The 23,881-nt window shown below is 43.3% G+C and overlaps 1 protein-coding gene across 3 annotated transcripts in view; it reads left to right on the top strand.

Moving 5' to 3' along the window:
- Positions 1 to 23,881, top strand: part of LOC311489465 (receptor-type tyrosine-protein phosphatase F) — a 164,006-nt gene that overhangs the window by 61,066 nt on the left and 79,059 nt on the right. For all 3 annotated transcript variants that reach the window (XM_084546553.1, XM_084546554.1, XM_084546552.1), the window contains exons 3-4: positions 9,163 to 9,308; positions 10,227 to 10,368. In XM_084546553.1, coding sequence (XP_084402679.1) covers positions 9,163 to 9,308; positions 10,227 to 10,368 — 288 coding nt within the window. The remainder of the gene's footprint in view (positions 1 to 9,162; positions 9,309 to 10,226; positions 10,369 to 23,881) is intronic.

Genomic DNA, 23,881 nt, shown 5'->3' with positions numbered 1-23,881 from the left:
GACACCAGACAGATATTTTGGGTGGGGTGTCTGCTAAGTTTCTGATTACATGGGTTCAGTCTGGTGTCTTTGTTTCCCTCTTGAAAGCGGGCGAAGAAACCACAGGTAGCAAACTGAATGGACGTCGTAGCTGCTGGTGTTGTACCGCTGTTTGTTTGTCGTAACACGCGGTTCATCATGATTTAGCAGGACAAATAAATACAAGGAACCCTCCACCAGCGCTATCAGTGTTACAGCCCCGTGGCATCATTCATCTTATATCATCATTGAGTAGGCTCACAATACAGTGTGATTACTGTGAGTGCTGATCACAGACGTCCCATCGATCCCCGGGGAGCTCAGCCTAATCAACCGAGCTTTCTATACCGCCTCCTTGTACACAATGGGCCACTGGCCCACAAGGTCAGCCTCAAAGTCGCACATACCCAGCACTTAGATGTAATGGTTATCTTTTTGTAGGGCTGTCATTGTGAGTTATTTCATTGGCTTTAATAAGCTTTTGATGTATGTGTCCCCTCTAGTTCCTTGTGTGTTATAATCTTGGGTAGCTTTTTTTTTTTAATACTAGGTGCAGCGAGACCACTGAGGCCCCCCTTTGTCTACTCTTTTCACTCCCAGTGGCAGGAAGATTACAGTGGCACCATAATTAACTTTTAAAAAGACTTTTGTATCAAATCACTGTCTCATGCCGCAACTTTCTAGTGTTTTATTTGTGATCCTCCGTGTAACACCACTGGATTAGCTGCAGTTTATTATTTCTTTTGGTCCTTTTGTTCCTTTATTGCCTGATGGCTTGAGCATCCAGACCATAAACAGGACACTGTGCTAAATATATATATACTCTTGGCTCCGCAGGAGAACTAATATAGAACATTTTACTAGAATCTCAACAAAGTTTTAAAAGCCTTTAAATCCTTGTAAACTGCCATGTACTGCATGAGCCTATACGATAATCCTTTTAGATTGATTTGGCAATTTCTATCGCTCCTACAATGGAGTGATGCAATGGAAGCACTAAAGTGGTTTGGAGATGGGTGGCCAGATGAGGGGGCTGGGTGCCTGGAAATTGGATTGTATTTTTAAGTGTCCATATGGTCGCCCAGTTCAAAAAAACTGACAGGGACAGAAATGGATTCTTTTTTAATTAAAAGTAACCATATCCACCTTGGAGAGCCACTTGGAGAGTAATGCAGTTAGCTCACAGCTGTGTTCCACACACATCATACGGACAGGCGCGCTGGGAGAAAGGCCGAGGCGCAGGGAGAGCTAAACAGTAGAAAATGCACTCTGAGGAGGCAGCAGGGAGAGTGCGGTGTACGTGAGAACAGCGTCTGAAAGAAAGATAAAGTGTTGGAGGAACGCGCTTTTTCGGGGCTGGAGAAGTTTGATGGGAACTTGTTTTCATGCGTCAGTGCAGCAATGTCAGAATGGAGGGAGGAAAGGATCTTCGGAGGTTAATGATGTGAGATTAATAGTTTAATTAGGGAGCTCAATACCGGGGCCAGAGGCGGTCGCCCAAACTCTCTGCCGCGTCCCGGTTTCAGCTGTGCCACAGGATAAGTGTCCTTCTAGAAAAGGGCATACGGAGAAAGACATGAATCATTGTCTTTATTGACAAGAAGAAGTTCAAATCCTCACTGTTTCTTAGTACTTTTTACTTCTAACATTATTAGATAATCCACAATTAGCCAAGATTTAAGAGGTAATGTGGATTTAATTTGGGTTGAGATAATAACTAGAGGCAATAAATGATGCCCGTATTGTTATTTCTTTGTAGTAGTTTCCGATTATTGGTCACATGGGAGAAAGTAAAGATAGCTGGCATTAAACTGGATTCAATCCAGGAACTTACAAGGCACGTGGCCACACATTCATGTATTTGTAGCATCCTCTAAGGTGCAATTTAAAGCATTTCAGTCAACCCAAACAGCCTGTGGACACAGAACAGAATAAAACACGGTTCAATCCCAAGTGGGATCTATTTCATGGGTAAATGGCCACCTTAGGTTTTCAAACAGGCTAAATCTTAAGGGAGGCAACAAAGGGTGTGTTGGCACCTCTTAAGCCAGAATCCGTTTGTTGTTCAATGCCCCTATCGTAACATAATTTAATTTCCTCCTCAATTTGGGCAATTGGAAAGTTGAATTACTTAAGACCTCCAGGTCGTGTGGGTAAGAAGATGAGAACAATGGCAGCGGCTCTTTGTGGTCTCAGAGGGACGGCTAATCTAGGGGAGGCAAATTAATGAGGTTAGTGGGGTCACGAGGGGCTGTGTGGTGATGGATGGTCGGCAAACCCCAAAATGGGATCTCAGAAGGAGCTCGGAGCCATCTCAGCAGCTGAGCCCCCCGACCAAGCGCCTCCCGGGATCACTTAACACACTTAACATTTTCTCCACAATGGTCTATTAATGTCAGGGTCCAAGCCAAGGTTGGACATGGCGGCATTCATAAAAGCCCCCCACCAGTTGCCCGAAGCTTCTCCCATGCGCCCGCAGCAACTTCACTGAGTGTAGCTTGGATTTCCATTATAAAGATGGCACTCTCCATACTTCATTACATATTCAAGCTGCATTCAAAATGTACTTTTCCCTTCCTGTATATAGTTTTGCATGCCAGTATCCCTAGGTTGACGCCCACGCACGCATTCAAAAGCAAAACTCGGCCATCCGTCTTAGTTTCACATTTAAAAGAAAAAAGAAAAAACTAAATTCAGTTTCATTCATGACAAGCGCAAATGAGAACATTTCATGAAGAGAGGTAAATGAACATCGGAGGTGATGTTACAGCACCCGGGGGTTATGCAGATGAGGTTTGCATTTCAGCCGACACATTAGCAGGCTTGTCTTGTTAGTTAGGGCCACATATAGAAAGAGCTTGTTCGCCGGGGCTGCGGAGCGGTTTTGAATTTTTTTCATTTGCAAAGTCCACATTCCAGGCTCGTCTGTACGTCGGTAGTTTTGAGGTAAAGACATGTTGTGTCTCCAAACAGCGAGCAATTACGTGCGAGGAAAGGAAACTGTAAAACATATACTATAGTTTGCCCTCGTTTTATAACCACAACTTGAAACGGCATCGGTGGCAAAAAAAAAGAGTTTTATCTGGAGGAAGCACAACAAAGAAGTCATAGAGCAGCGCCTACCTTTATCTAATGTCTGTTAAAGTGTACCTTAAGGAATCTGGCTGGTTGAAAGAAGCCACTAATGGTGAGTCATCTTTGACTAGATCTGGGTCGGGGCGCCAGTTTAAAAACCACAGGTAATGTAACACCTCAGACTGCCTGTCGTGTGATACGAACAACACCCACATTCTCACCATCAGAGAGTACACAATGGAGCATTTAGCCCTGCATATTTATTTAAACAGCTGCTTTAAATGCCCGTGCAGCAGTCACCTAAGAGCATTGTTTCTCTTTCAAATGTCACACGTTGACTGACAGTGGAGAAGAGAGAGAGCCGACTCGAGAGATCCTTCCCTCGTTCTTAATCGGCTTGAGAAGATGAAAGCCATTACATTAATGTTGCTCACACTGGGAAGAGAGGAGTGAAGGGTAATTGCACTTAGACTTCTTTTTCTTTTCCACTGTCTTGAATAATTCAGAGAAGGCTGGAAGGCCTGATAGAAAGCCTGCCTTTGCAGTCCACGGGGGTATTGAAAGTTTGATGTTTTTCCTCTTTTCTCCCCCCGTCTATAGGTTTAGACATCTTGTCTTAAGTATAGTATCTCAGTAATGATGAATTACATTGCTCTTGCAATTTCACTTAAGCTCTGATAACGCTTATGAAGCTCCTTCAGCCTTTGGCCAGTGCACTGTCATTCTAAGAAAAAAAACTTCTTTGGTTTCTGTGTTATCATAAGTGAATGCGGTGTGAACTGAGTATTAATGAGTCGGGGAGGACGCCGATAAAAACATTTGCTCTGTCCGATTCCAGGATGAGTTGGCGATACTAAACACAAACCTTAGGCTAAAAGAGATTCAGGCCAATTCACCAGAACTTAACAACATCCGTGCCGTTTCCCACTCATCTTACTCTGTATCTGATTAGTAGTGAATTGCTTCATAGCTGCAAAGATCATTTAATTCATGATTAGTCCATCGGCTGAAAATTAAGATGCTAGTTATCGTTTCTTTGTAATTTGTAAGCAAAAATATCGAAACATTAACCAGTTTCAGCTCCAGAAAGCTGAGGATTTGATGCTTTTCTTTCCAAACATTTGAGCTGATAATGAAAAAATTATGTTGCTGTTGTTTGGAGCTGTTAATTATTCACTCTAGACTGCACATTGACAGTTGCACTTACAATACGAGCACAAATTGACAGATTTGAGGTTTAAAGTCTAAAACTACGTAGAAAAATAAATCGTTTTGTCAGTATAGACTGACCAAGTTGTGAGACTAAGTAAAACGCTGCTTCACTTTATTCAGTCCTGCGTTCTTTCTACATAAATTGTGCTGTATGCTGTGTACACGTGTCATTTCCCGAAAACAAATACCACAGTGCTCCTCGGTGTTCAGCTGTAAAACAGAACTGCAGATAGAAAACATGATGTTTATTGGTTTAAACAAACAGCCCGAAGTGCAGTTGACTTTATCGGGGTAAATAACTTGCAGGGGAGGCAGCTTTATATGGAATTAATTGCAAACAAGTTCCCTGCTAATGGCCTGAAAAGGCCTTAATGGAAGTATTCCATTAAAACAACCAGTACTGATGCCATCAGACAAATTTCCACTAAGTGTTGCCTTGTGAAAATGATAACTTGCTAATCCATTATTAATAGGAATTAATGGTTTTCTCTCTGCCGCGCACGTATCGATCCCTGATACTCTACACTACAGAGTAGCTCTCACTGGGCACTCTGGCAGGCTTGGGAATACACTAATTGTTAGCCACACAAGTGCCATTTACGCAGCTCTCCCTGCTGTCTCTGCATTTATTACAAGGCTTGCTCTGAGGCCCCCGACAAGGAAAACAGAGAAAACTGCACGGCTGCTTTGAAAAATATCTGCTTTGTTCATGTCAGAACAGAGAACAAATATATATAATTAATATCTTAGTAAACCATTTTCCATTTTATTGAGTCTCCATTTGGCACACCCCTGCCCTTGTCACTGGTTTATACTTCAGACTTTCTTGTGTTGTCTTTGATGAAGATGATTGCTGTGTACTGTACAGGTGTTCCTCATCCCCCCCCCCCCCCCCCCCCCCCCCCGTCCCAGCACCTGAAAGATCTGTAGCACCGCTGGAGTTCAGGCACCCTCACAGCTTTCATCTCTCTAATGACCTCAGACCCCCCAAATGCTGCTGCAGGCGTTAGGTTAATTCAGAGAAGCGGTTTAATCCCCCCTCACACACTGAGCAATCAGCAGCCTTTAGGCTCCTTCAGTGCTTTCTGAAACCAGGATCTATGGAGATTAGTCAATCGCCTGCACTCAGGGTCACATTTAAATTTTTACATCAGCAGGACGCAACTATGCCTCGCAAAGATGTCACTACGCTAAATCATTACATCGCAAGTACTGGATTAAGAAAGCACTTTATATTACGCCTTTTAAAGCATTAAAAGGGTTTGAATTTATTTCCCTAATAGTCCTATGATTTGTTTGATAAAGAGGTTAATGGTTATCAGGAATAAAGAAACACCTATTAGTCCCACAAAATAGGTAAAGGGAAACTTGTCGTGTGGTTGTATTGCTTTTTGCTTTGATTAATTAATTCACTCCGTTCATTAGTTTTAGCATGAATGGCTTTTTGCTCTTGTAACAAAAAGTGCGTTTGTTCTTACTCGCTCAGCCACCAGCTATGCCGCCGCTTGTCTACAGCAACACTGTTTTGCATGTAGATCCCTTTTTTTGATATTTCTGGTGCATTCATTTGGTAATTAAAGTCTGAATGATTGAGTGGTAATCCAGACATGTTTGTCAGCCTTGATTTTTAATGAGATCGCGCAGTTTAGTGTTTACACTGTCGTAATTAGAGCATTGTTGTAATTTCGACAAAATGTGCTAAATTGGAAGTTTTTTCCGGAGCCAGTAACCTCGATTCTGAAAATTCTGGCAGTTTCCACCCAAAAATGTTCTTGACAGTTGTGGCGGGTACTTTCTGCACTTTGCCAGGGAGAAGAGAGCGTGCGCTAAAGCCTTGTCACGATAGGAGTTTTGAATGTGATGTATCAAAGCATATACAGAGTGCAGCTCAAAGCTTGCAGGCAGTGGCTGAGGGAAGGATTTGCATAGGTAGGCTTATGTGTTTTCCACCTCGTCCTTGCCATTGTTTTCATGTGACAACTCCCTGACAGCCGGGAAAATGGGACACAGGCGAGGGAGAAAAAAGGTTGAGTCTGGATTTTGTCTCTCTAAGAAAAGAACTGACAAACCCAACAGTTTGATATCCGCAGCCACTCAGTGGTGGCACAGTGATGGAGGAACACAAACTCTTGCAATCCAGAAATAAATGCCTTTGCCCTTTCATTGGAGTGTGTTAGGACCACTATTAACCCCAGCTAGCAGTCAACGGTTTAGGGTCGCCACAGCCCCTTTGGAGATTTTTGTGATTGAATGCTTGGTGAGATCTGGATTAACGACGGACAGCGACGAATTTGCCATAGTTTAGCCTTTGAGTCATAGGTCAGCTATCGAAATTCTGGGCAAGCTTGTTTAAGAGGATTAATAAGGAAAAAGCACGGGGAGGCCAGTTTGCCCCGTTTGTCTGTTTATCCTTAAAAATCCGTATGATTTCTAAGATCCTGTGCTGCCTGGCTTAAATGTTTGTGGCAACACACGGGCTTACATCCTTTAATTTGAAGCATGTGCAGAGAACTGTTTAATGCTGCCCGATCTCCGTCTGAGCAACAAAGTGGAAAGCCCTCACATCGACTTAAATGCAACCGCTATGGACAGATGTTAGCTTGAAAGTCAGATTGGTGATAATCAGGTCTTGAGGATTCCAACTCACCACCCATGCACGCACTGATGCATGCTCAGGCATACACTCTTAAAGCTTATCAGGTTAGAATCGTTAACGCAGCGTTCCTGTTGCCTCCTGCATGTGTGTCACTGTCACACCGTGATGCTATAGAAAAGGATTTATCGCAGCTGTTGCAGCTTAAATCTTGAACTCCGAAGAAACAAGCAAAAAATCTCGATCACATGTCTGGTCCGCACGGCCATGAAAGGGTCATGGGTCATAATTGGATTGACGAATGTGTTTGGACTATTGTGCTATCGTCAAGCTTGCTTAACTACTTGTTGACACACTACACCTGTGCTGCAGTCCGTTTCCTTTGTTTGTCATTGTTAGCTTATCATAATTGTTTTTAAATGGCCAATTTAGCTTTAATCTGTTACGCCTATTAGACAGTTAGATTATGTTTCCCTCTGTTTGTTCCTAAGTCAACTGTATGAAACAGTTTTAATGTGTTTTCTTGAGTCTGAATGAGGCTGCAGAGGTATCTTAATTCGGTTGTAGACCCAGTTGTGTGAGGTACTTGGGTTTCCATTCCATTTGGTATTCGTTTGACGGTAGGCGGTGGAAAATATATTTCTACAAAGAGCCACGTGCCGAGACTGTGGCAGAGAAACAAGTTACGAATGTAACTACGGCTCTATGAATTCACTGGTGCTTGGAAGTATCCAAGAACAGCTTCTGGTGCTCAGTATCATGAATAAAGGCGGCATTCAAAGGAAGGATTACGGTCTAAAAAAGAAAAGACTGCCAAACAAACATTGCCATTTGAGTGGATTTTCTTTGTTATAGAGAAAGAAGAAAATGGGCTGAGGGACTGGAGACCGTAGTCGTACATCAACAGTGTTTTTATAATTACGTTCATCGCCCGAAAGGAGAGACAAAGGTTGAAGAATCATCTTAAACAGACAGTCATGTCCATATATCCATTAGGCGAATGAGAAAATATTAGTTGACTCCACTAAATTGATGTCTGGCGTTTTACAGTGCATAGCAAGTCTCCATCTCCAGCCAGTTGCATTTGAATGTGTGCAACCGTCTCACATCAAAGTGTTATATATGCATGCACACTTCACTGCTCGCAGGCTTGCAGTATCCCTTTTATTGTGGATAGCTGTATTGCTTAAAGAAAGCTCCACTGCAGATACTGTATGTCCTCGAGCAAGGACAGCGAGCACCACCTCTCTTTCTCCAGCCAAGTGAGGGCAGAGAGTGATGATATAAAAGGTGGACCTGGAGCCCCATCCATATCTGAAGGAGGTACAATGTTATGCTAACCAGAAAGTGACCCCCCCACCCCACTTTCTTCCACCAGTGTTATGTTAAAACACATAAAAAAAAAAAAAGAGAAGAATGGTGGCAGCCATTGCTAGATCCTCCCCAGCGTGTGCTCAGTGAGGGAAGGCTGGCGTCTCCTGTGTGTACACAGCATAACGATTTACCCCTTTGAGTACGTCTCCATGGGGCAGTCTGCTCGACTGTGGTTTGGGTGTTCCCCACCTCCCTCTTTAATGACTCTGGAGATGAAACGTGAGCTGACGGAGCTGGTAACAAGGACATTGTGTCGTGTTACCAAAGCCTCATCTGAGACTGTAAATACAGCTGAAAGCACGACGGGCCGTAGCGCGGAGCTAAGGTGTGCTCATTGTAGTGTCCTGTCAGCTTTGACAGGTTGTCGATGAAACACACACTCCATTGTCCTATGCACAGTGATGCTGGGTGTGGTGCTCTGTAAAACCCTGAAGGCAAACAGGGGATAGACGTGTTTTCCAAGGTAGTCCGCACATGTTCTAAGAACGCAGTAGTTATAACCAGTTTAAAAACCTTATCAGACACAAATTACCATTTGAATTCTTAATGTGAAATGTAAAAGTGTCGTCTTCTTCTTTGTCCTGCGTGTCAACATGATACAGTGACAGACAGGCACATGAAGATTAAAATGTTTTTCGTGACGTGAGCTGCAGGTGTGCGCAGCAACAATGCCTGTCGTGAGTTTTCTCATGGTCGCCTTTGTGTGGAGAAACTGATACCCTTAGATAAGTTTTACATGCTGATGTGGCAGATGCACTAACGTCACCTTCACCCCTCCCTCTCCCTTCTGCTCTCCGTCTCCCTCGCCCCTCTACCTCTTTCCCCCTCGTTAACTTCTTCCCCTCCCTTCCCCCTCCCCCCCCCCCCCCTGCCCGCTCCGTCTTCCCCAGGCTTGCCAAGTTTCGTCAAATCCCCCGAGGACCAGACGGGCATCTCAGGCGGAGTCGCATCGTTTGTGTGCCAGGCCACCGGGGAGCCCAAACCCAGAATCACCTGGATGAAGAAAGGCAAGAAAGTCAGCTCCCAGCGCTTCGAGGTGGGCACTCATGCGTGACTCTCAGATTTCTGAGCACTCTCACACACACACACACACACACACACACACACACACACACACACACACACACACACACAATACAGGCAGACCCAAACACACATGGCAAAACAGTTCAGGCGTGGGCTTTAGACTTCTTTTGTAAGCCCCTCTCATTAAGACCGATGCAGCCACACATGAACGCGCACTTGAAGCATTCGCACGACTCACGCCGCGCACACAATGAATCTGTCTGTTATTGAGAATCAGACCAACTTCCCTTCTCTTTTCCAAGCAAAACCAGACAGGCTTTTCTTCTCTTTAATCTCCCTGCGTCTTGATTTATAGAGTCCGCTTCATCTCTTTCCGTCTTTTCACACCCTCATCCTTCCACTCCTATTTCTCAGCTACGCCATCTCTGGCCGTACGCCCCCTTGATGTGCTACTTGATGTATTTCCCCTCCCTCTTTTTGAACCCACGAACAGAAGGGAAATGCCGTAGGTGGGAGCTCTCTCTGTTTCTGATCAGTCTCACCTCTGTAACATAGCTGTAGTAGCCGGGGGAACTATTAGTTCTGCTCCCAGTTCCTTAATATGGTCCCGGTGCATCAGTGTGTCTTGATGTGTCTTCATATTATCATTCACTCCAAATATTATGATTGATTCTCGTGTTGAAGAGGACGTTTTGGTAATTTGTCTTGTGTTGCTGCAGGACATGGAAGCATGGTCTTAGTAGAGCTAGACTAGTAGAGCAGTACAACCGGCATATATTTAATTTTTTCCCCTCTTACGTCAGAAAACACAAAAAATCAAGAAAACTGTGCAAGTAAAAATCTTGCAATAAAGTAATCTTTGCCAAAGAAAAAGAGGCCTTTAAATATAACTCTCCTGGCCTTTTGCTTTTTGCCGTGACTCTCCCAGGTGATTGAATTCGATGACGGCTCGGGCTCCGTACTGCGGATCCAGCCGCTGCGCACACACAGGGACGAAGCCATTTACGAGTGCACAGCCGCTAACAGTGTTGGCGAGATCAACACCAGTGCCAAGCTCACAGTGCTTGAAGGTAAGATAAGTCTTTCTTTTTTTTATTTTATTATTTTTTATTTTTTCGCTCGGTTTCTCTTCTCAATCTTGCTTTCGCTCTCACTCTTTAAAATAGTTTCCCTCCTTTTCCTCCCAGCTGCTTGTGGTTATAGAATCTTTTATTCCGGCATATCCAAAAGCAAATATGAGCGCTTGCCTTAATAATTCATACATTAACATTTGCAAAGTCTCCAGATTCCTGGTGTTGGCAGTGCCGTGGAAGAGCAGATACTGTATGTCTTAATGTAAACTCTGCAAGGAGAATAAAAAAAATGCGAGGAATGTGATTTTTTAAAAAGATAGCATGGCAGTCCAGCTATTCAGCAAATGTATAGCTTGGAATTTAGTTATTTATGAAGAAATATTTGCGGTTTATTGGGTAAAACGCAACATTTTCTTGTTGTCTGAATCATTTTCTTGTAACAAAGCAGTCCCATAATCAGTTACAAAAGATAAGCAGTTGTGAATACTCACTGGGGCTAAAATATGTAAACATTTATGAATAATTTAATCACAATTTTTGAGTCTCCATGTGAGGATACCCTTCATGCCTGCAGGCTAGCTTGACCACCCCGGACCTCCTTTCCCTTCTTGCCCATAGTTAATGTATGTGACTGATATGGACAGAGGTTCCTGTGCAGTCTCCCATATCACTTTTTGAGTTGTGAGCATAGATTTCTTCTTCAATTGATTGTAATTTTGTCACATGGGTGCTAGTCCACCACAGGAGGAGTTGATTTCATTAGCAACTCTGAAGAGAAAAATAAATTAAAAAATCTCCGGAGATAGCCAGAGGGAGGATTAAGGCCGTCCATAGCCATTACGCTGGCATTAAAGCAGATCTCCTCTCATTCAAATACAGCCTTCCCATCCCCTGTCTGAATCCCGTCTTTCTTACACCCACCTCCTCTTTCTCCTCCGTCCACGCTGATTTGATGATATCACTGACTGGGCTTGCGTAATCCCCCCGTAGGGCTTCTCTGCACTGAAAAGAAAGCTTTCATTTTTACCCTTCTTTTCCACTGTATCACGAAGACAGCCATGGTCGGCACAAACAAACGCGACTAACGGGACATAAAGCTCACGCAAATTCTATAACATTAATCATCTTAGTTAGTGTTGAGTGGCCGGGCTCGGCTTCCCTCAGATACTAAAATAAAGATGGACAACAGTCTTACTCAACAGTGAGCAACTACTGTTCTCGCCAGCAGACGTGCTTTGCATGAAGTCGTCTCCTCTCACGCTGTGATGCTGTTCTCAGTGTGCTAGCTGCTAGCTCCACAGTAAAACACCACACAGACTCATGCCATATGATGCTTTATCTGTTGGGCTTTAACAGTACATACTGTATTTACTGCATACATTTTGAGCAAGGGATGTTTTTTAATACTCTGCATTAAATTTTCATAGCACCTTCTCGAGGCTGCATTAAGGAACAGTGTTTATGATAATGTTGCGCCTCCAACTCATTGTTTTAGTCTCGCAAACCAAAATTGGAGACATTCTCAGGACGGGATCACTCCAGCATCGACACCTTTTAACGTATCGATTATTCAGCACGCCTGTAAAGTTCTGCGAAGGCTTCTTGAACGTTTGTCATTACGACGTCGACGCTACCCACCCACAGACAGACAGTAGAAATCCTTGCACTCAACCCAAGCCTTTGTGGTTGTTCCTGCTACCGTAGGAGACTCCAGGACCGTATTTTCTACAGTGATGACACACACACCGACTCACAAGGTGAAAACAATACCAGACACTCTATCGCGGGTTAACAATGTGGGCTCATAAAAACCGCGGACAGCTGTTCTCTGTCTACAAACTCAAGCAAGCCTCTGCTATGCTACCTGCCCAGAGTGAAATGGCAGACTGCCAAAGTAAATGAAACACTGGTGGATTTGAGTTCTTCGTCAAACCTTTGGCAAGGAAAACAGAGACATATTTACTTCTGAATCTGGACTCCGATAGGACTTTTCCAGTTTGTTTTATGTCGGAAGCAGGCAACCTTCTGCCAAGAGATTATTAACTGATACAGCGTAAAGCTTGCCGCGGCGAGAGCGTTCCTGAATCTTTGTGCCTGTTACTGCCGAAAGTATCTTCATTATGTTTGAACGGTAACAGTAAATGGCGAAAAAAAAGTGATAACCTTTCGATTAGTCTGTGAAATTATTCCTTTTCCCTTAATGCAGGCTGAAGAAGAACAGCACGACACGTCATATCTAATCAAAGTAATTCTTTGAGTCTGCTCGTCCAGATCCGATGCACGCAAACGCACCGCCGTGCCGCACACATCCATACATATTCACTGACACAGACACACTCGGTGCAAACACACATACACATAACGGAGCAATGACGTCAGCCCTGCTCTATTTTTAGGCTATTGTTTGTAGCCCGGTGATACATCAAGTTCATATCAGCGGTACTAGACGAGAAAACACCAATACAGCAGCAAACACATGGAGACAAATGATCCTTCTCCTTTAATGGGCAAGTGGTTGCCTGATAGTGCGAGAACTCGTTGTCACGTCCGAGTGCTGCTTTTATTTTATGTCTTTAGCCAAATTATAAAATCCGGAGTAAAACGACTGAGATGACGTATGTAAACTCAGTTCATCGTGGCGTCCTTGAGTAGAGCGCAGAACCTGTAAAGCTGCTCGGTGAATGTAAAGAAAACTGAAGCTGAGCAATGCTGAGAAAACACGTCACGTCTCAGTTAAGCTTCGCCAATTTTTCTTGCAATCCTAAAGAAAAACTTCTCATGTGAAGTAAAGTACATGTGACTTTGCATCCACATGAAGTTGTCACAATACACCGAGCGCCCCTCATCCAGAGAGAGGCAGCGTGCAACGGTGAATTCATTAGAGCGCTAAGTCGATCTGGATTATAGGTTTTAGCAGAGCAAAGGAAGGTCGAGCATTAATTATGATTATTTCATATACTGGCTCTTTATTATTGTTATGCCAATCCTGCAAAATATGGATTATGACAGCCACACCGTGGGCGGCTTTGCACGTGCTTTCAGTGTTCGCATAGGACGGCTACTGTGTTAGGGAAAGTGTCATGGATCAGGAGTGCATTATAGTGTCTGGATCACTTTCTTGTGATTTTTAGCTTAATAATAAAAATCCGTCCGTGTTTATTTGGTGCGAGTAAACCCAACACGTTGTGCAACACCAGGGGACTCCAAGTGCTGTGTTAAGATTGTGATTTTATTATTTTAGGTTGACCTCACTGGCGCCTAATTCACTTTCTGAGTCATTGTATTTGCGTCAAAGGCTGTCACACGATGACTAAGACGAACATTGCTCATCTTTCTATTGAAAATCCAGTTTGTATGGGAATAAAATATATACCGTAGTGGACCTGTTCGGACCTGTTCTCGGAGACGCGTCCGCAGATGTCATCACGCTGCGAGCCGTTCACCTGCGGGGAGTCGTGGCGGCGTGTTTTCATGCCGGCCGAGTCGGGCTTTTGCACTTTTGCAGTCATGAGTCTCGAGTCACTCTGTAATTCTGTCACGCCGTAACAGCCTCGCTCTTTGTTCGTCGCAGTTCTCACGACCCTGCCCGAGAGGTCACACCACTGAGACTTACATACGGGCCCAAAGTCAGCGCAGCCATTCGTCATTGTGTGTGCGCGCGGCAGAGAGAGTCACACACGCAGACGCTGATACAGAACCAAATCTGTGGAGTTGCTCCTCTATTGTTGCCGCACTGTCATAGGTCAACTTATGAAGACTCGTCTTTCTTATTCCACTGTGATGTTTTGAACAATGGTCTTACATGCAAAACTACTTTCCATGTGTGCAACTATGTGTGTGTGTGTGTGAGAGAGAGAGAGAGTCTGAGGGCTGTGTGTAGGTCTGACCTGTATGGATAAATAATGATGCAGACATTGCTGAGAGCAGAGGGGGAGTTTAGATTGAGAAATATTGTTGCAGCCTCTAATTCCCCCTTACTCTCATCCTTTCGTTCATTTTCCGTTTCTGCCTACTTGTATCTATGATCTCTTCGTATCTCTTCGCGTCTGTGCTATAGTGGACCGTGTGGAGGCGCTTTGACGTTGTAGCAGCGTAGTATATAGTGATGACCAGAGGGAACAATGACTCATTACACGGGTAACGATGCCAATGTTCTGACCTTGAGCCCTCCTCCACCCCCCCATCCTCTCCCCCTCCTTGTATTGAACTGCCTCAGTAAATGTCCAGGTAAATGGTGCTTGTCTCAGTGATGTATGAAATAAACTACTGCCGGCCAGAAAAGACATCTCAGCTCACAACATCAGTCTTAAATGCAGTGCGCTGCCACTTCTTCGTGTCAAGGCAATATTTCACATTTTCCTCTGCGTTAACATTTGATGATGGTGTAAAAATGTAAAACGCAGTGACTCAGATCAAGAAATGACTAACGTGGTGTCGAAACCGTGCCGTGACACTAATGGTGATGAGAAAACTGATGGGAGTTTTTCGCAATTGGAATTTGACTATTTTCCTCCAGAACCGAATTCTGATGAAACTGCCTTGAGCAAAAACTTTAAAAACACATGGTTGTAATTGGCTTCTATCTAGCGACCGGGGAATTGCAAAAGTTCTGGGAAAGGCCTACAGTGATGGAGACCGAGAAATAACAAGCCAACACGAATCGCTGTGTTTTCTTTTTTTTTGTTAGCGCAGAGATTCAACACAAACATCTAATTGGAGGTCACATATCACAGGGGAAAGCAGCGCTGCCTTCATGGCATGAGAATGAAATGACTCACATAACTGTTTGCTTTGAATTAGTTCTGTGTTTCCAGACAGAGAACATAAGTGATGTGTTGAGAGCTAGAAATTTCCACAAAGTGGTTGCAGTCATTTGTATTAATCAAATATTAAATCCCAGGAAAGAGAAAATATGATTGCCTATCAGCTTCGACTTACCGACTTAAGTCTGCAATATTCCTCTAGCACGAAGAGCTAAAACAAACCAAAATGTCAAGCTGGTATCTGCAGAGTGACTAATAGAAGAAATATGAGCAGAGAGTCAGGTATGTTCTGCGGCTTTTCCGCCTCTTGTCCTCTGGGACACGGCGGACCTGTCTCCAGAAAGGAGGAATGTTATCTCATGGTACCAGATCAAAAGCCCCATCATTACCAGAATCCTCCTCTGTCAGACCGCGAATTAGAAAGCCTCTCCTGTAGACCAGAAGTTTTTGAAGTTCCCTGGAAACTCGTTTCGGAACATGTGACACCAAGACGGAGAAGAAGAAGAAAAAAAAAAGTAATTTCTGGAAAGGTCAAGCGAGAAATATGCAAGCATTCAAAGCTTCTGCGGTCGATAAAAAATAGTCCCTTGCTTGGTGAAAACATGCCAAACATCAAGCAGTGGAGTGATATAGCTCCCTGTAATACTAATAGAGTTCTGCCCTATGAGTCAATTTTATGCCTCTCTAATTCTAAGACGGGAAGGGAGGCCGTAATTATACAGCGGTGTGGAAAACTCTTGAAAATGTTCAAAATGGAATTCAGTACACTGTCTCAGCTTTAGTGCGTTGACTGTATTTAGTGGTCCTTGTGTTTGGTGGCAGTAAACAAATTACAGCCTCACCGGTTAGAGGAAAAAAGAAAAAGAAAAAAGAAAAAGGGGGAGCCTTTATTTGCTTGCCACGCATTACAGTCCCTGGTGCAGAGGCAGAAAATGACTGCGACACAATGCCAGTAATAAATATCTCAGGAGCCAGGCAAGTGCGGACAACAAACCTGACTGGATAAACAGCACAGAAATCTCATTGCGCCTCTTCCCGGGCAAGATAAATACATACAGAAGCTATATCGGAATGATTAAATACCGAACCCTGCTCCTCTAACAACTTAATCCCCTCCTTTTTCTTCGCGCTATTCAAATAATTCACAATGACCAAAATAAGGTCTGTTGTGTAACTGCGGTTCCCCACACTACTATTTTACTCTCCGATTCTCTTCTTGAATGCCGGTGGGTTTTTCCTACCTTTTTGTTAGCCCTTATATTGTACAAGAAGGTGAGCTGACGGTCCGCGTTTAACAATGCATGCTATAGTTGTTGATGAAAGTGATATAGGGTATGAAGGTTTGGTTTTAGCTTTGCTACAACGGGGCTGTTATCTGTCGAAACATGCTAAAGGACTTGCAGTGGCGCAAGCCCGCACTCACACAAAGGCATTCAGGCACACACACCTTCTACAGGTGTACCCCACGCACACACAGATTGTATTTTTGAGCTCCATTGTGACAGTCACAGATTTAATTTCTCCCACCATCTGCTGGCTGGAGGCCCAGCGTCGTAGATCATATCCAGCCTGACAGATACAAACTGCATCTGTCTATGCATGCTTCTCCCAAGGACTCGCACAATATGGCTGGGTGGAATCGGTCTCCTGACCACCCAATCTGCATCCTTACACCCTCTCTTCCAAGGACTTGGACATGTTATAAGTAGGGCAGGAGGATTTTTTTTTTTTTTGTAGACTTCTTCACTACACCTTGTTTTCCAACAGAATACACAGGAAATTAACAGGAAACACAAACAGGAACAACCTGGCCAACGGGATGATTAATCTATTTATTGTATTTGTACCAACCCACACGTTCCACGCCTTATCCTGTCTCAACTAGTCAATCATTTGTTCAGTGCGCTGAAATACCCTTGAGTTATTGTAGATACTAGTGATGGGCAATTCATAAACCATAAAGCTTCTGCAAACTATTACCTAGAAACCTGGGCTCCAAGAAACCCTGCCAACGTGGACTTGTGCACCCATCTTCGCGTGATCAATAAATTACCATTAAAAAACAAAACCGGTAATCTCCAAAAACATCCTTCTAAGTGGATTTATCTTACGCGGTTATGATCGATAAATGGAATCCATTTGCCGTCGAAATTCACCCCGGTTAATTGATCCGTCCGGCGAGATTTATTATCCAGTGGACTGAGTTTTTCATATTATATGTAAGACGTCATGGATGGAGTTGTGTTTTTTTGCTTTGAGGCATTTTATCATCTGTACTTGTCAATCAATTGCTGCCTGCTTTTGGCAAGCTGTGTCTGCAATGTCTGGTATGTCTGCGCCGTCAGTACTGATCATGTCTGTGGCCTCAGGGGGGAGAGAGATGGGGGAGACAGAGAGAGAGAGAGATGGGGGAGAGAGAGGGCATAGACAAGGCACAACATTAGAAAAGTGGTTACTAGAAGAAAAAAATAATAGGAGACCCAGGCGAGTCAGACGTTTAATTATTACTTCGAAAAATTAAGAGGTTTTTTTTTTGTTGTTGTTGCGCAGGTGGTGAATTCGACTAGTTCTTTAAAAGGCACTTGTTCATTACAGGCTTGGGCCGCTTCCCACCACTTTCCAAATTGTCGAAAGCATGCAATTTGGTATTAAAACCTGAAAACACATCTGCAGACTGTCCTAATGAGTCAAGAGCGGATTTAAATTTCTCTTAATTTACACCACAACTTCAGCCACTTTGCTAAAAGATTCTGCTTCCAGAAAGATGTGAAGACAAGCCCAAGTGTTGGGACGTATTTACCCTGTTTTAAGTGGGCCAGTTATTTTTGAAAACCGGCTTTTAACACAAAAGGTTCCCCAAAATGAACACATTTTTCTAGGCTTCTAAGGAGCAAAAAGGAAAAAAAAGCTAAACGAATATAGATGAAAATCTTCCTCTGATTCATTTATGATGTTGATGTGAGCTGGGAAGACGTCGGGACTTTTCCCTTCGCTCGACTTAAAGCAATTAGAAATAATAAAAGTCATCTTTGTTGTCTTTTGTGTACAGACAAATACGCAGGGTGGACACAGTAAATGAGTGAAATACAGAGCACACAACAACAGAAGCAGCAGATTTAAATAGAGCGAAGAGTTAAATCATCTATTCCTTGACTTCATTAGCTTCCCAGTAAGTGTTTATTCTATTGTACCGGATTTCACAGTATTGCATAGGTGTTCCTATTATTGTGTCGACGCTGTGCTTGCACACTGACACTTTGTCACCATTTGAAACATGGAGTTATGGCCTCTGTTGATTGTCAGGACTTATTGCGCTCCTTATCTGGACACAGTCTCTGCGTTTCAGGAGATATTGGAGATGTGACAAGACATTCACATCTGTTAATATCTGAGCGTCTCGTCAGGGAACAGAAGGGGATATCCATGAATTGCCGTCTCCTGGTAAATATCTACCACAAAACAGCAGCAACGGGCCTTATACCGTTCAATTACAGACCTAACTTGTTTGTGAGGCCGCGGCTTACACGATTATCGATAGCTCTGCCTCCATTCGTGCTCCTTTCATTAGAGTGTCAAACAAGTTGTCAGGTCGTCTTTTTTTGCCTAGGAAGTTTTTGTTTGTCCCTTGAGTGCTTTTACTCTTGGTCATCTGAGCCCCAAATGCTTTTAGTTTTTATTGGAGTGCCGTGACTTACTCTAAACCAGAGCGAGTCAAGCATCAAAATGTGAAGATCCAATCACTTTTCTTTTTTCTTTTTCCAGAATTATAAGCCGTCTCTCAGAAGATAAACGGACACAGTGATGGAAACTGTCACTCATAAATGTGCTCCTGAATCAAATATATGATATTTTAAGGATCAAATGGAAGTCGTTGTGTACTTAGACCTGAGCGCTCTGAGAAAAAGCTGCAGTGCAATTTCGCATCAAATCAATTTGTTCATTGCTTCACGCTGTTGTTCTTGTTTCTTGCTTTAGTTAAAAGCGCACGATAAACGCTCAAAGTCTCGGCCGAGCTCGGCGGCGTTCTGCATTTCTCTGAATTCATCAGTTGTTAATGAAGACATCTGTTTTCCACGGCGTAAAAGAAAAAGCCATAACGACACAAATGATGAATCTGATATGGGCTGAGATTGCTTTTGATTTCATAGATTTCCAAACCAGTGATTAATAGTGGTTGGTTTATTATAGATGATTTCATCCACAGTGAAAGCCGTCCAGTGTCAACGACTCGAGAGCTCTCCATGAAAAAGAAAGAAAGCCCCGTACAGTGGAAAACAATTAGCAATCTAATATAAAACCCTGCAAATGGATTTACTTGTGTGGCCTATTTTAGCCCACAGATATTTAAAGTGTTGTGTTAAAGAGGAATATCTTCTGTACTATATTTTTATTGCACCACAGATTAATAAAGTAAAAACAACTTGGAAAAATCCCCACCTGACATTTTTCTATCCTTTAATTTCTCAACTACATCCTGGGCCTTTACCGGTGCAGGTAAAGAACAAGGTCTACCTCAAAGCTCTGCAGGCCAAAGAGTCAACAGCTCCCCAGGCCCTGACTGGCTATGGATGGATGGGCCTGCTGCATGTCAAGGGGGCTTCTAATACCTACACTCAATGAGCTGGCTAATGGGAGTCCTTTCACCCTGACCCCTTTTCCTCACACATTTACACACCAAGCCCCCTTGGCTTATCCACTGGGCCACACAAGGCACGGGAGAGCGGCTTGACTCACCATCGGCCTTATAGCTTGGCATTAAGCTTCACATTTTTCTCGTGTTTAAGAGGTCCCATTTGCGCTTAAGCTGCTAGGCTATGTTTTTCAAGGTTGCAGTTGATCGGTCCACTTACAGCTGTCAGAGGCACTGTTGATTTTGCATGCATCTCCCACTATATATTTCCCCCCTCTGTTTTGCAAGCGATGGATGACTGAGCAATCACGCTCAGATTCAGGCCTGAACTCCTTAACCCGCACAGTGTCGGAGCTTGTTGGCTCTAAGCAGTGAAGAGAACTCTCTCGTCCTTTAATTATTCCTAAACTTTTGTGTTTGCTCACTTATTGACTTGGTTCGTGTCCCTTCCTGATGAGGTTTAAGTGAGGTTAGATCAACAATGGTGATTAAACCAACTACAGAAAATTGTAAACGGTGAACAATTAAATCAGTTCTGGTTTTCTGTCAGTTAATATGTCACTGTTAAATAGGTGCAATTTCGTTCTTCCTTAACCCTCTGACTCCTATAATGACTTCCAACCTCGCTGGTGGGGTTTAAAACATCAAACACGGTGTCGCGTAACACAGAAATGCGTAACATGCGACAGAATGTGTGGAAAATATACAAACCCAGCGTTTATGGTGAATTATGTCCACAGAGACAGCTACATAGGCTATATATACTGTAACCAGACACGGGGGCATGCATAAACTGCGTATAATCAGTGATCATATGCAAATAAGATAATTTATGGTTCACAAGTCTAGTATTTATTTCAGCACTCCATGTACATCTATGTGTTTGGCTGTTTGCTTTTGTATATCTTCTATTACATTGAGACACACTACACCCGCAGTACTTGACCAGTAAAGATCCAATTCAACTATAAGTAGTAGAATAAGGCTTGTGTTTACTCTCGGCATAAGAAAGTGAAAATCTAATACGCTGATACGCCGCATGCAGATTCACTATATCCACAGAACGGAAACTATTCATCAAACAATATGCGGCAGAATGTCATGTTTGTCTTGGCTCTCTGCAAAGGCCGCCCGCTGATGGAATGACTGCATTTAGCCTCTTCTGAGGGGAGAAGTTAACAGGTCCCGCCACGATGTGATACTTTCAAACACCCATCACTTCTGCAAACCTCTACATAATCAAAGTTGAGGCTGTCGACACTGACTCGCAGACACTGTGTATTATTCATTATCTCTGACTGAGAGAATAAGTAAAGGCTGTCACAGGAGCCCGGTCAGTGAGGATTTAATTAACAGAACCTGCCACATTCCACTACATCCACTGCCTTTCTCGCGACTCATAAAAGCCGTCCCTATCTGCCGTAATTACACTAAACATGTCACAATAAAGCTCCGCCGATGATTAATTTGAGTTGTGGAGAGGATCAATTAATTCATTTATTTGCAAACCGCCGCTCTACTTCCTTTTGTAGACAGATTGCATTAACCGTCACGCTTTCTGATTTTTGGTCCTGTCCTTGTTCTTCTTTTTTTTTTTCCCCAAGACACCTGGAGGTATAGCCTGTCTTATTAGCCACATCGCATTACTACAGACATTTACCATGAGCCCTGAGGTTTTTCCATCTTAGAGGCAGTTACATTAATATGAGTAGTAAACCTCAAACCGTGTACTCTGTAATACCATAATCTCAAGGGTCTTCAATCAAACTCCTGTTAGTAGGACCACAAGGCAAGAAGTAGAGCTGTAATCTCAAAATGAAAGCCTACAGCTGTGCTGTACTCATATAGCGTAGTTAATGGAGGATGTGATTCTGTGCAGCAGTGCTTGTAGCACAAGGTGACTCGGTCAGCATAACCATGTGAATTCAGAAGACCACCCTTGGGTTGCAGTAATGGGTCAGAGGCCAGACTGATGTACTAACTGGTGCGCCGCAGCATAAATAACAGGCACAGGGCATTTGGCAGGCCCGTAGATCATACTGACGACTGTGGAAGTATGATATCAGATAGGAGAAAGAGGGAGAAGTAGAGATAAATAGGAAAGTGGAGGGAGAGATGATAAAAAGAGTGGGAGGGAAGGAAGGAGAGGAAGGATTGGGGGGGAATTAGATGACTGTTATTGATTATCTGCCTGTAGGCGAGGAAGTGAGGCCAAATGTTCTGCTCAGCCAGACAAAAAAAGTGTATTATTTCAAAGGTCATGGCATGCATTACAGTCTTTTTACTCCGAGTACTCTTGGATAAACAGCAGAATAAATGCGCAGTGATACCGCCGGTAGCAGTTCCAGCATTAACAACCGCATTAGCAGTGTTTTTGTTATGGCTGTACTTTTGTGATGGTCCGTTGCGTGCAGGTGTGTCTGTGCCTGCAGTTCATTCACTGTTTGTTTAAGGCACTATCTCCATAGCGACTGCCATAACACCTGGTGTAAGAGATAGCGTGCCAGAGACAACAGGCTTGACAAGATGTTCAGATGTGTTTTAATGCACGATTCAAGGCGCATTGTACGCTTTCATTCATATTCCCTCCTAAATGTAGTAAACAGAATTATCTGTCTATCTGTTGAAGACGTTATGTAATAACCCACTGCTTCACTGCTCACACTTACTCAGGTCCATCTGTGGAAATAATTGGTTGAGATTCACATCTTCTTGTCTTTGTTTTTCGTCCTTCTCATTATTTTCAATGGAGATTTTCCCCATTTTCACATCATTACAGCAGTATTACACCAATGGCCTCCTTGCCAGGTCTTTGATGTTGGAGTGTACCATGTCATGAGGACACCTCTGCAGTGGGAGATCTGCCAGCTAGCATTTCTCTAAAGAGCAGAAACGTCTTGCTCACATGCCCCTCGTGGCAAAACATGTGAGAAAAATCTTTACCTCTGACATTTTTTTTTGTTTTTTCAAGTTAAAAACATAAAGGCGGTTACATGAATACCAGCCAGGTCAGTGTGCCTTTCTGTGGGGTGTGTTAGTCACTGCTTGCTTCACACCAGATATCAGAAATAAAAACAACATTTGTAAGTGCTACGGTGTTGATCAAACACATGCAAGGGTAAACGTGACTAAACCAGAGGATTAGGATGTTAATAATCCCGTGATCTTTAGTTCATTAACACCATTACCTTTGCGGTTAAACGTGAACTTGCTGAATGTTTTGCACACCACCAGCGCTCCGACTATTCATAGAGCTCTTTCAGTTGAACTCGTGCTAGCTTTGGCTTTCTGTTTCCACCTCCTGCCGCCGTTGACACCTCTCACAACACTTCCGCGTCTCAGGCAGATGCAAATGTCTGTCTCGACAATGTTCTTGGCCAGAAACAGCTGCAGGCCATGTGCTTCGTTTCAACACACCGTTTATCTGCTTCTCGGAGCCAAACTGACCCCAGACTATCAGAGACGACGCTCAAGGCGCTATATTTAGATCCATGTACAGTTTAGGAGGCAAGAAAGGTGAACCATTAAAAATGTATGAACATGGGGATTTAATCTTTGCACTTACAAAGAAACTAACAAATTTAAGAAAATGTAAATTTCTTTTGCATACATTTATCCATCAGTTGAGAGGCAAATGTTTGTGCATGTTTTCACACAAATTGAATCCAAAAATCGTCTCCACACTCTCCAGAAGCGCATAAACCTTTTGTTACCTGTGAAGGCAGTGCAGTGATGTATGACTAAAAAGGGTAGATTTTAGAGCAGTAATATTTCATGAGGCAAGAGACTATGTTGCTGCCACAGTGGCCCTTTGGTTCACGCTATCAAAGGAGACATAACCTTTAATTGTTGTCATCCATCACTTGGCAACAGGCACACGTGGAGATCATAAGGGCTTTTATTTCTTGTTGGAAATGAGATCAACCCAGATCAAGAACACGGGGAAGGCTCATTTTATTTTGAAGGCAAACATTGATGCAGAATCAGGTCAACTATCGATTCGTATCGACACAACTCTGCCCGGTGCTGGATACCATATGCTTTCCTTCACGGGTACATGTTCTTTCCAGTGGTGGTCTAATCCTCACTTAAACATTCACAGCGGCACATGACATTA

This window comes from Chelon labrosus (assembly GCF_963514085.1).
Source record: "Chelon labrosus genome assembly, chromosome: 6".
Lineage (NCBI taxonomy): Eukaryota > Metazoa > Chordata > Actinopteri > Mugiliformes > Mugilidae > Chelon > Chelon labrosus.
Note: the sequence above shows the minus strand (reverse complement) of the source record. Positions and strands in the feature narration are given on the sequence as shown.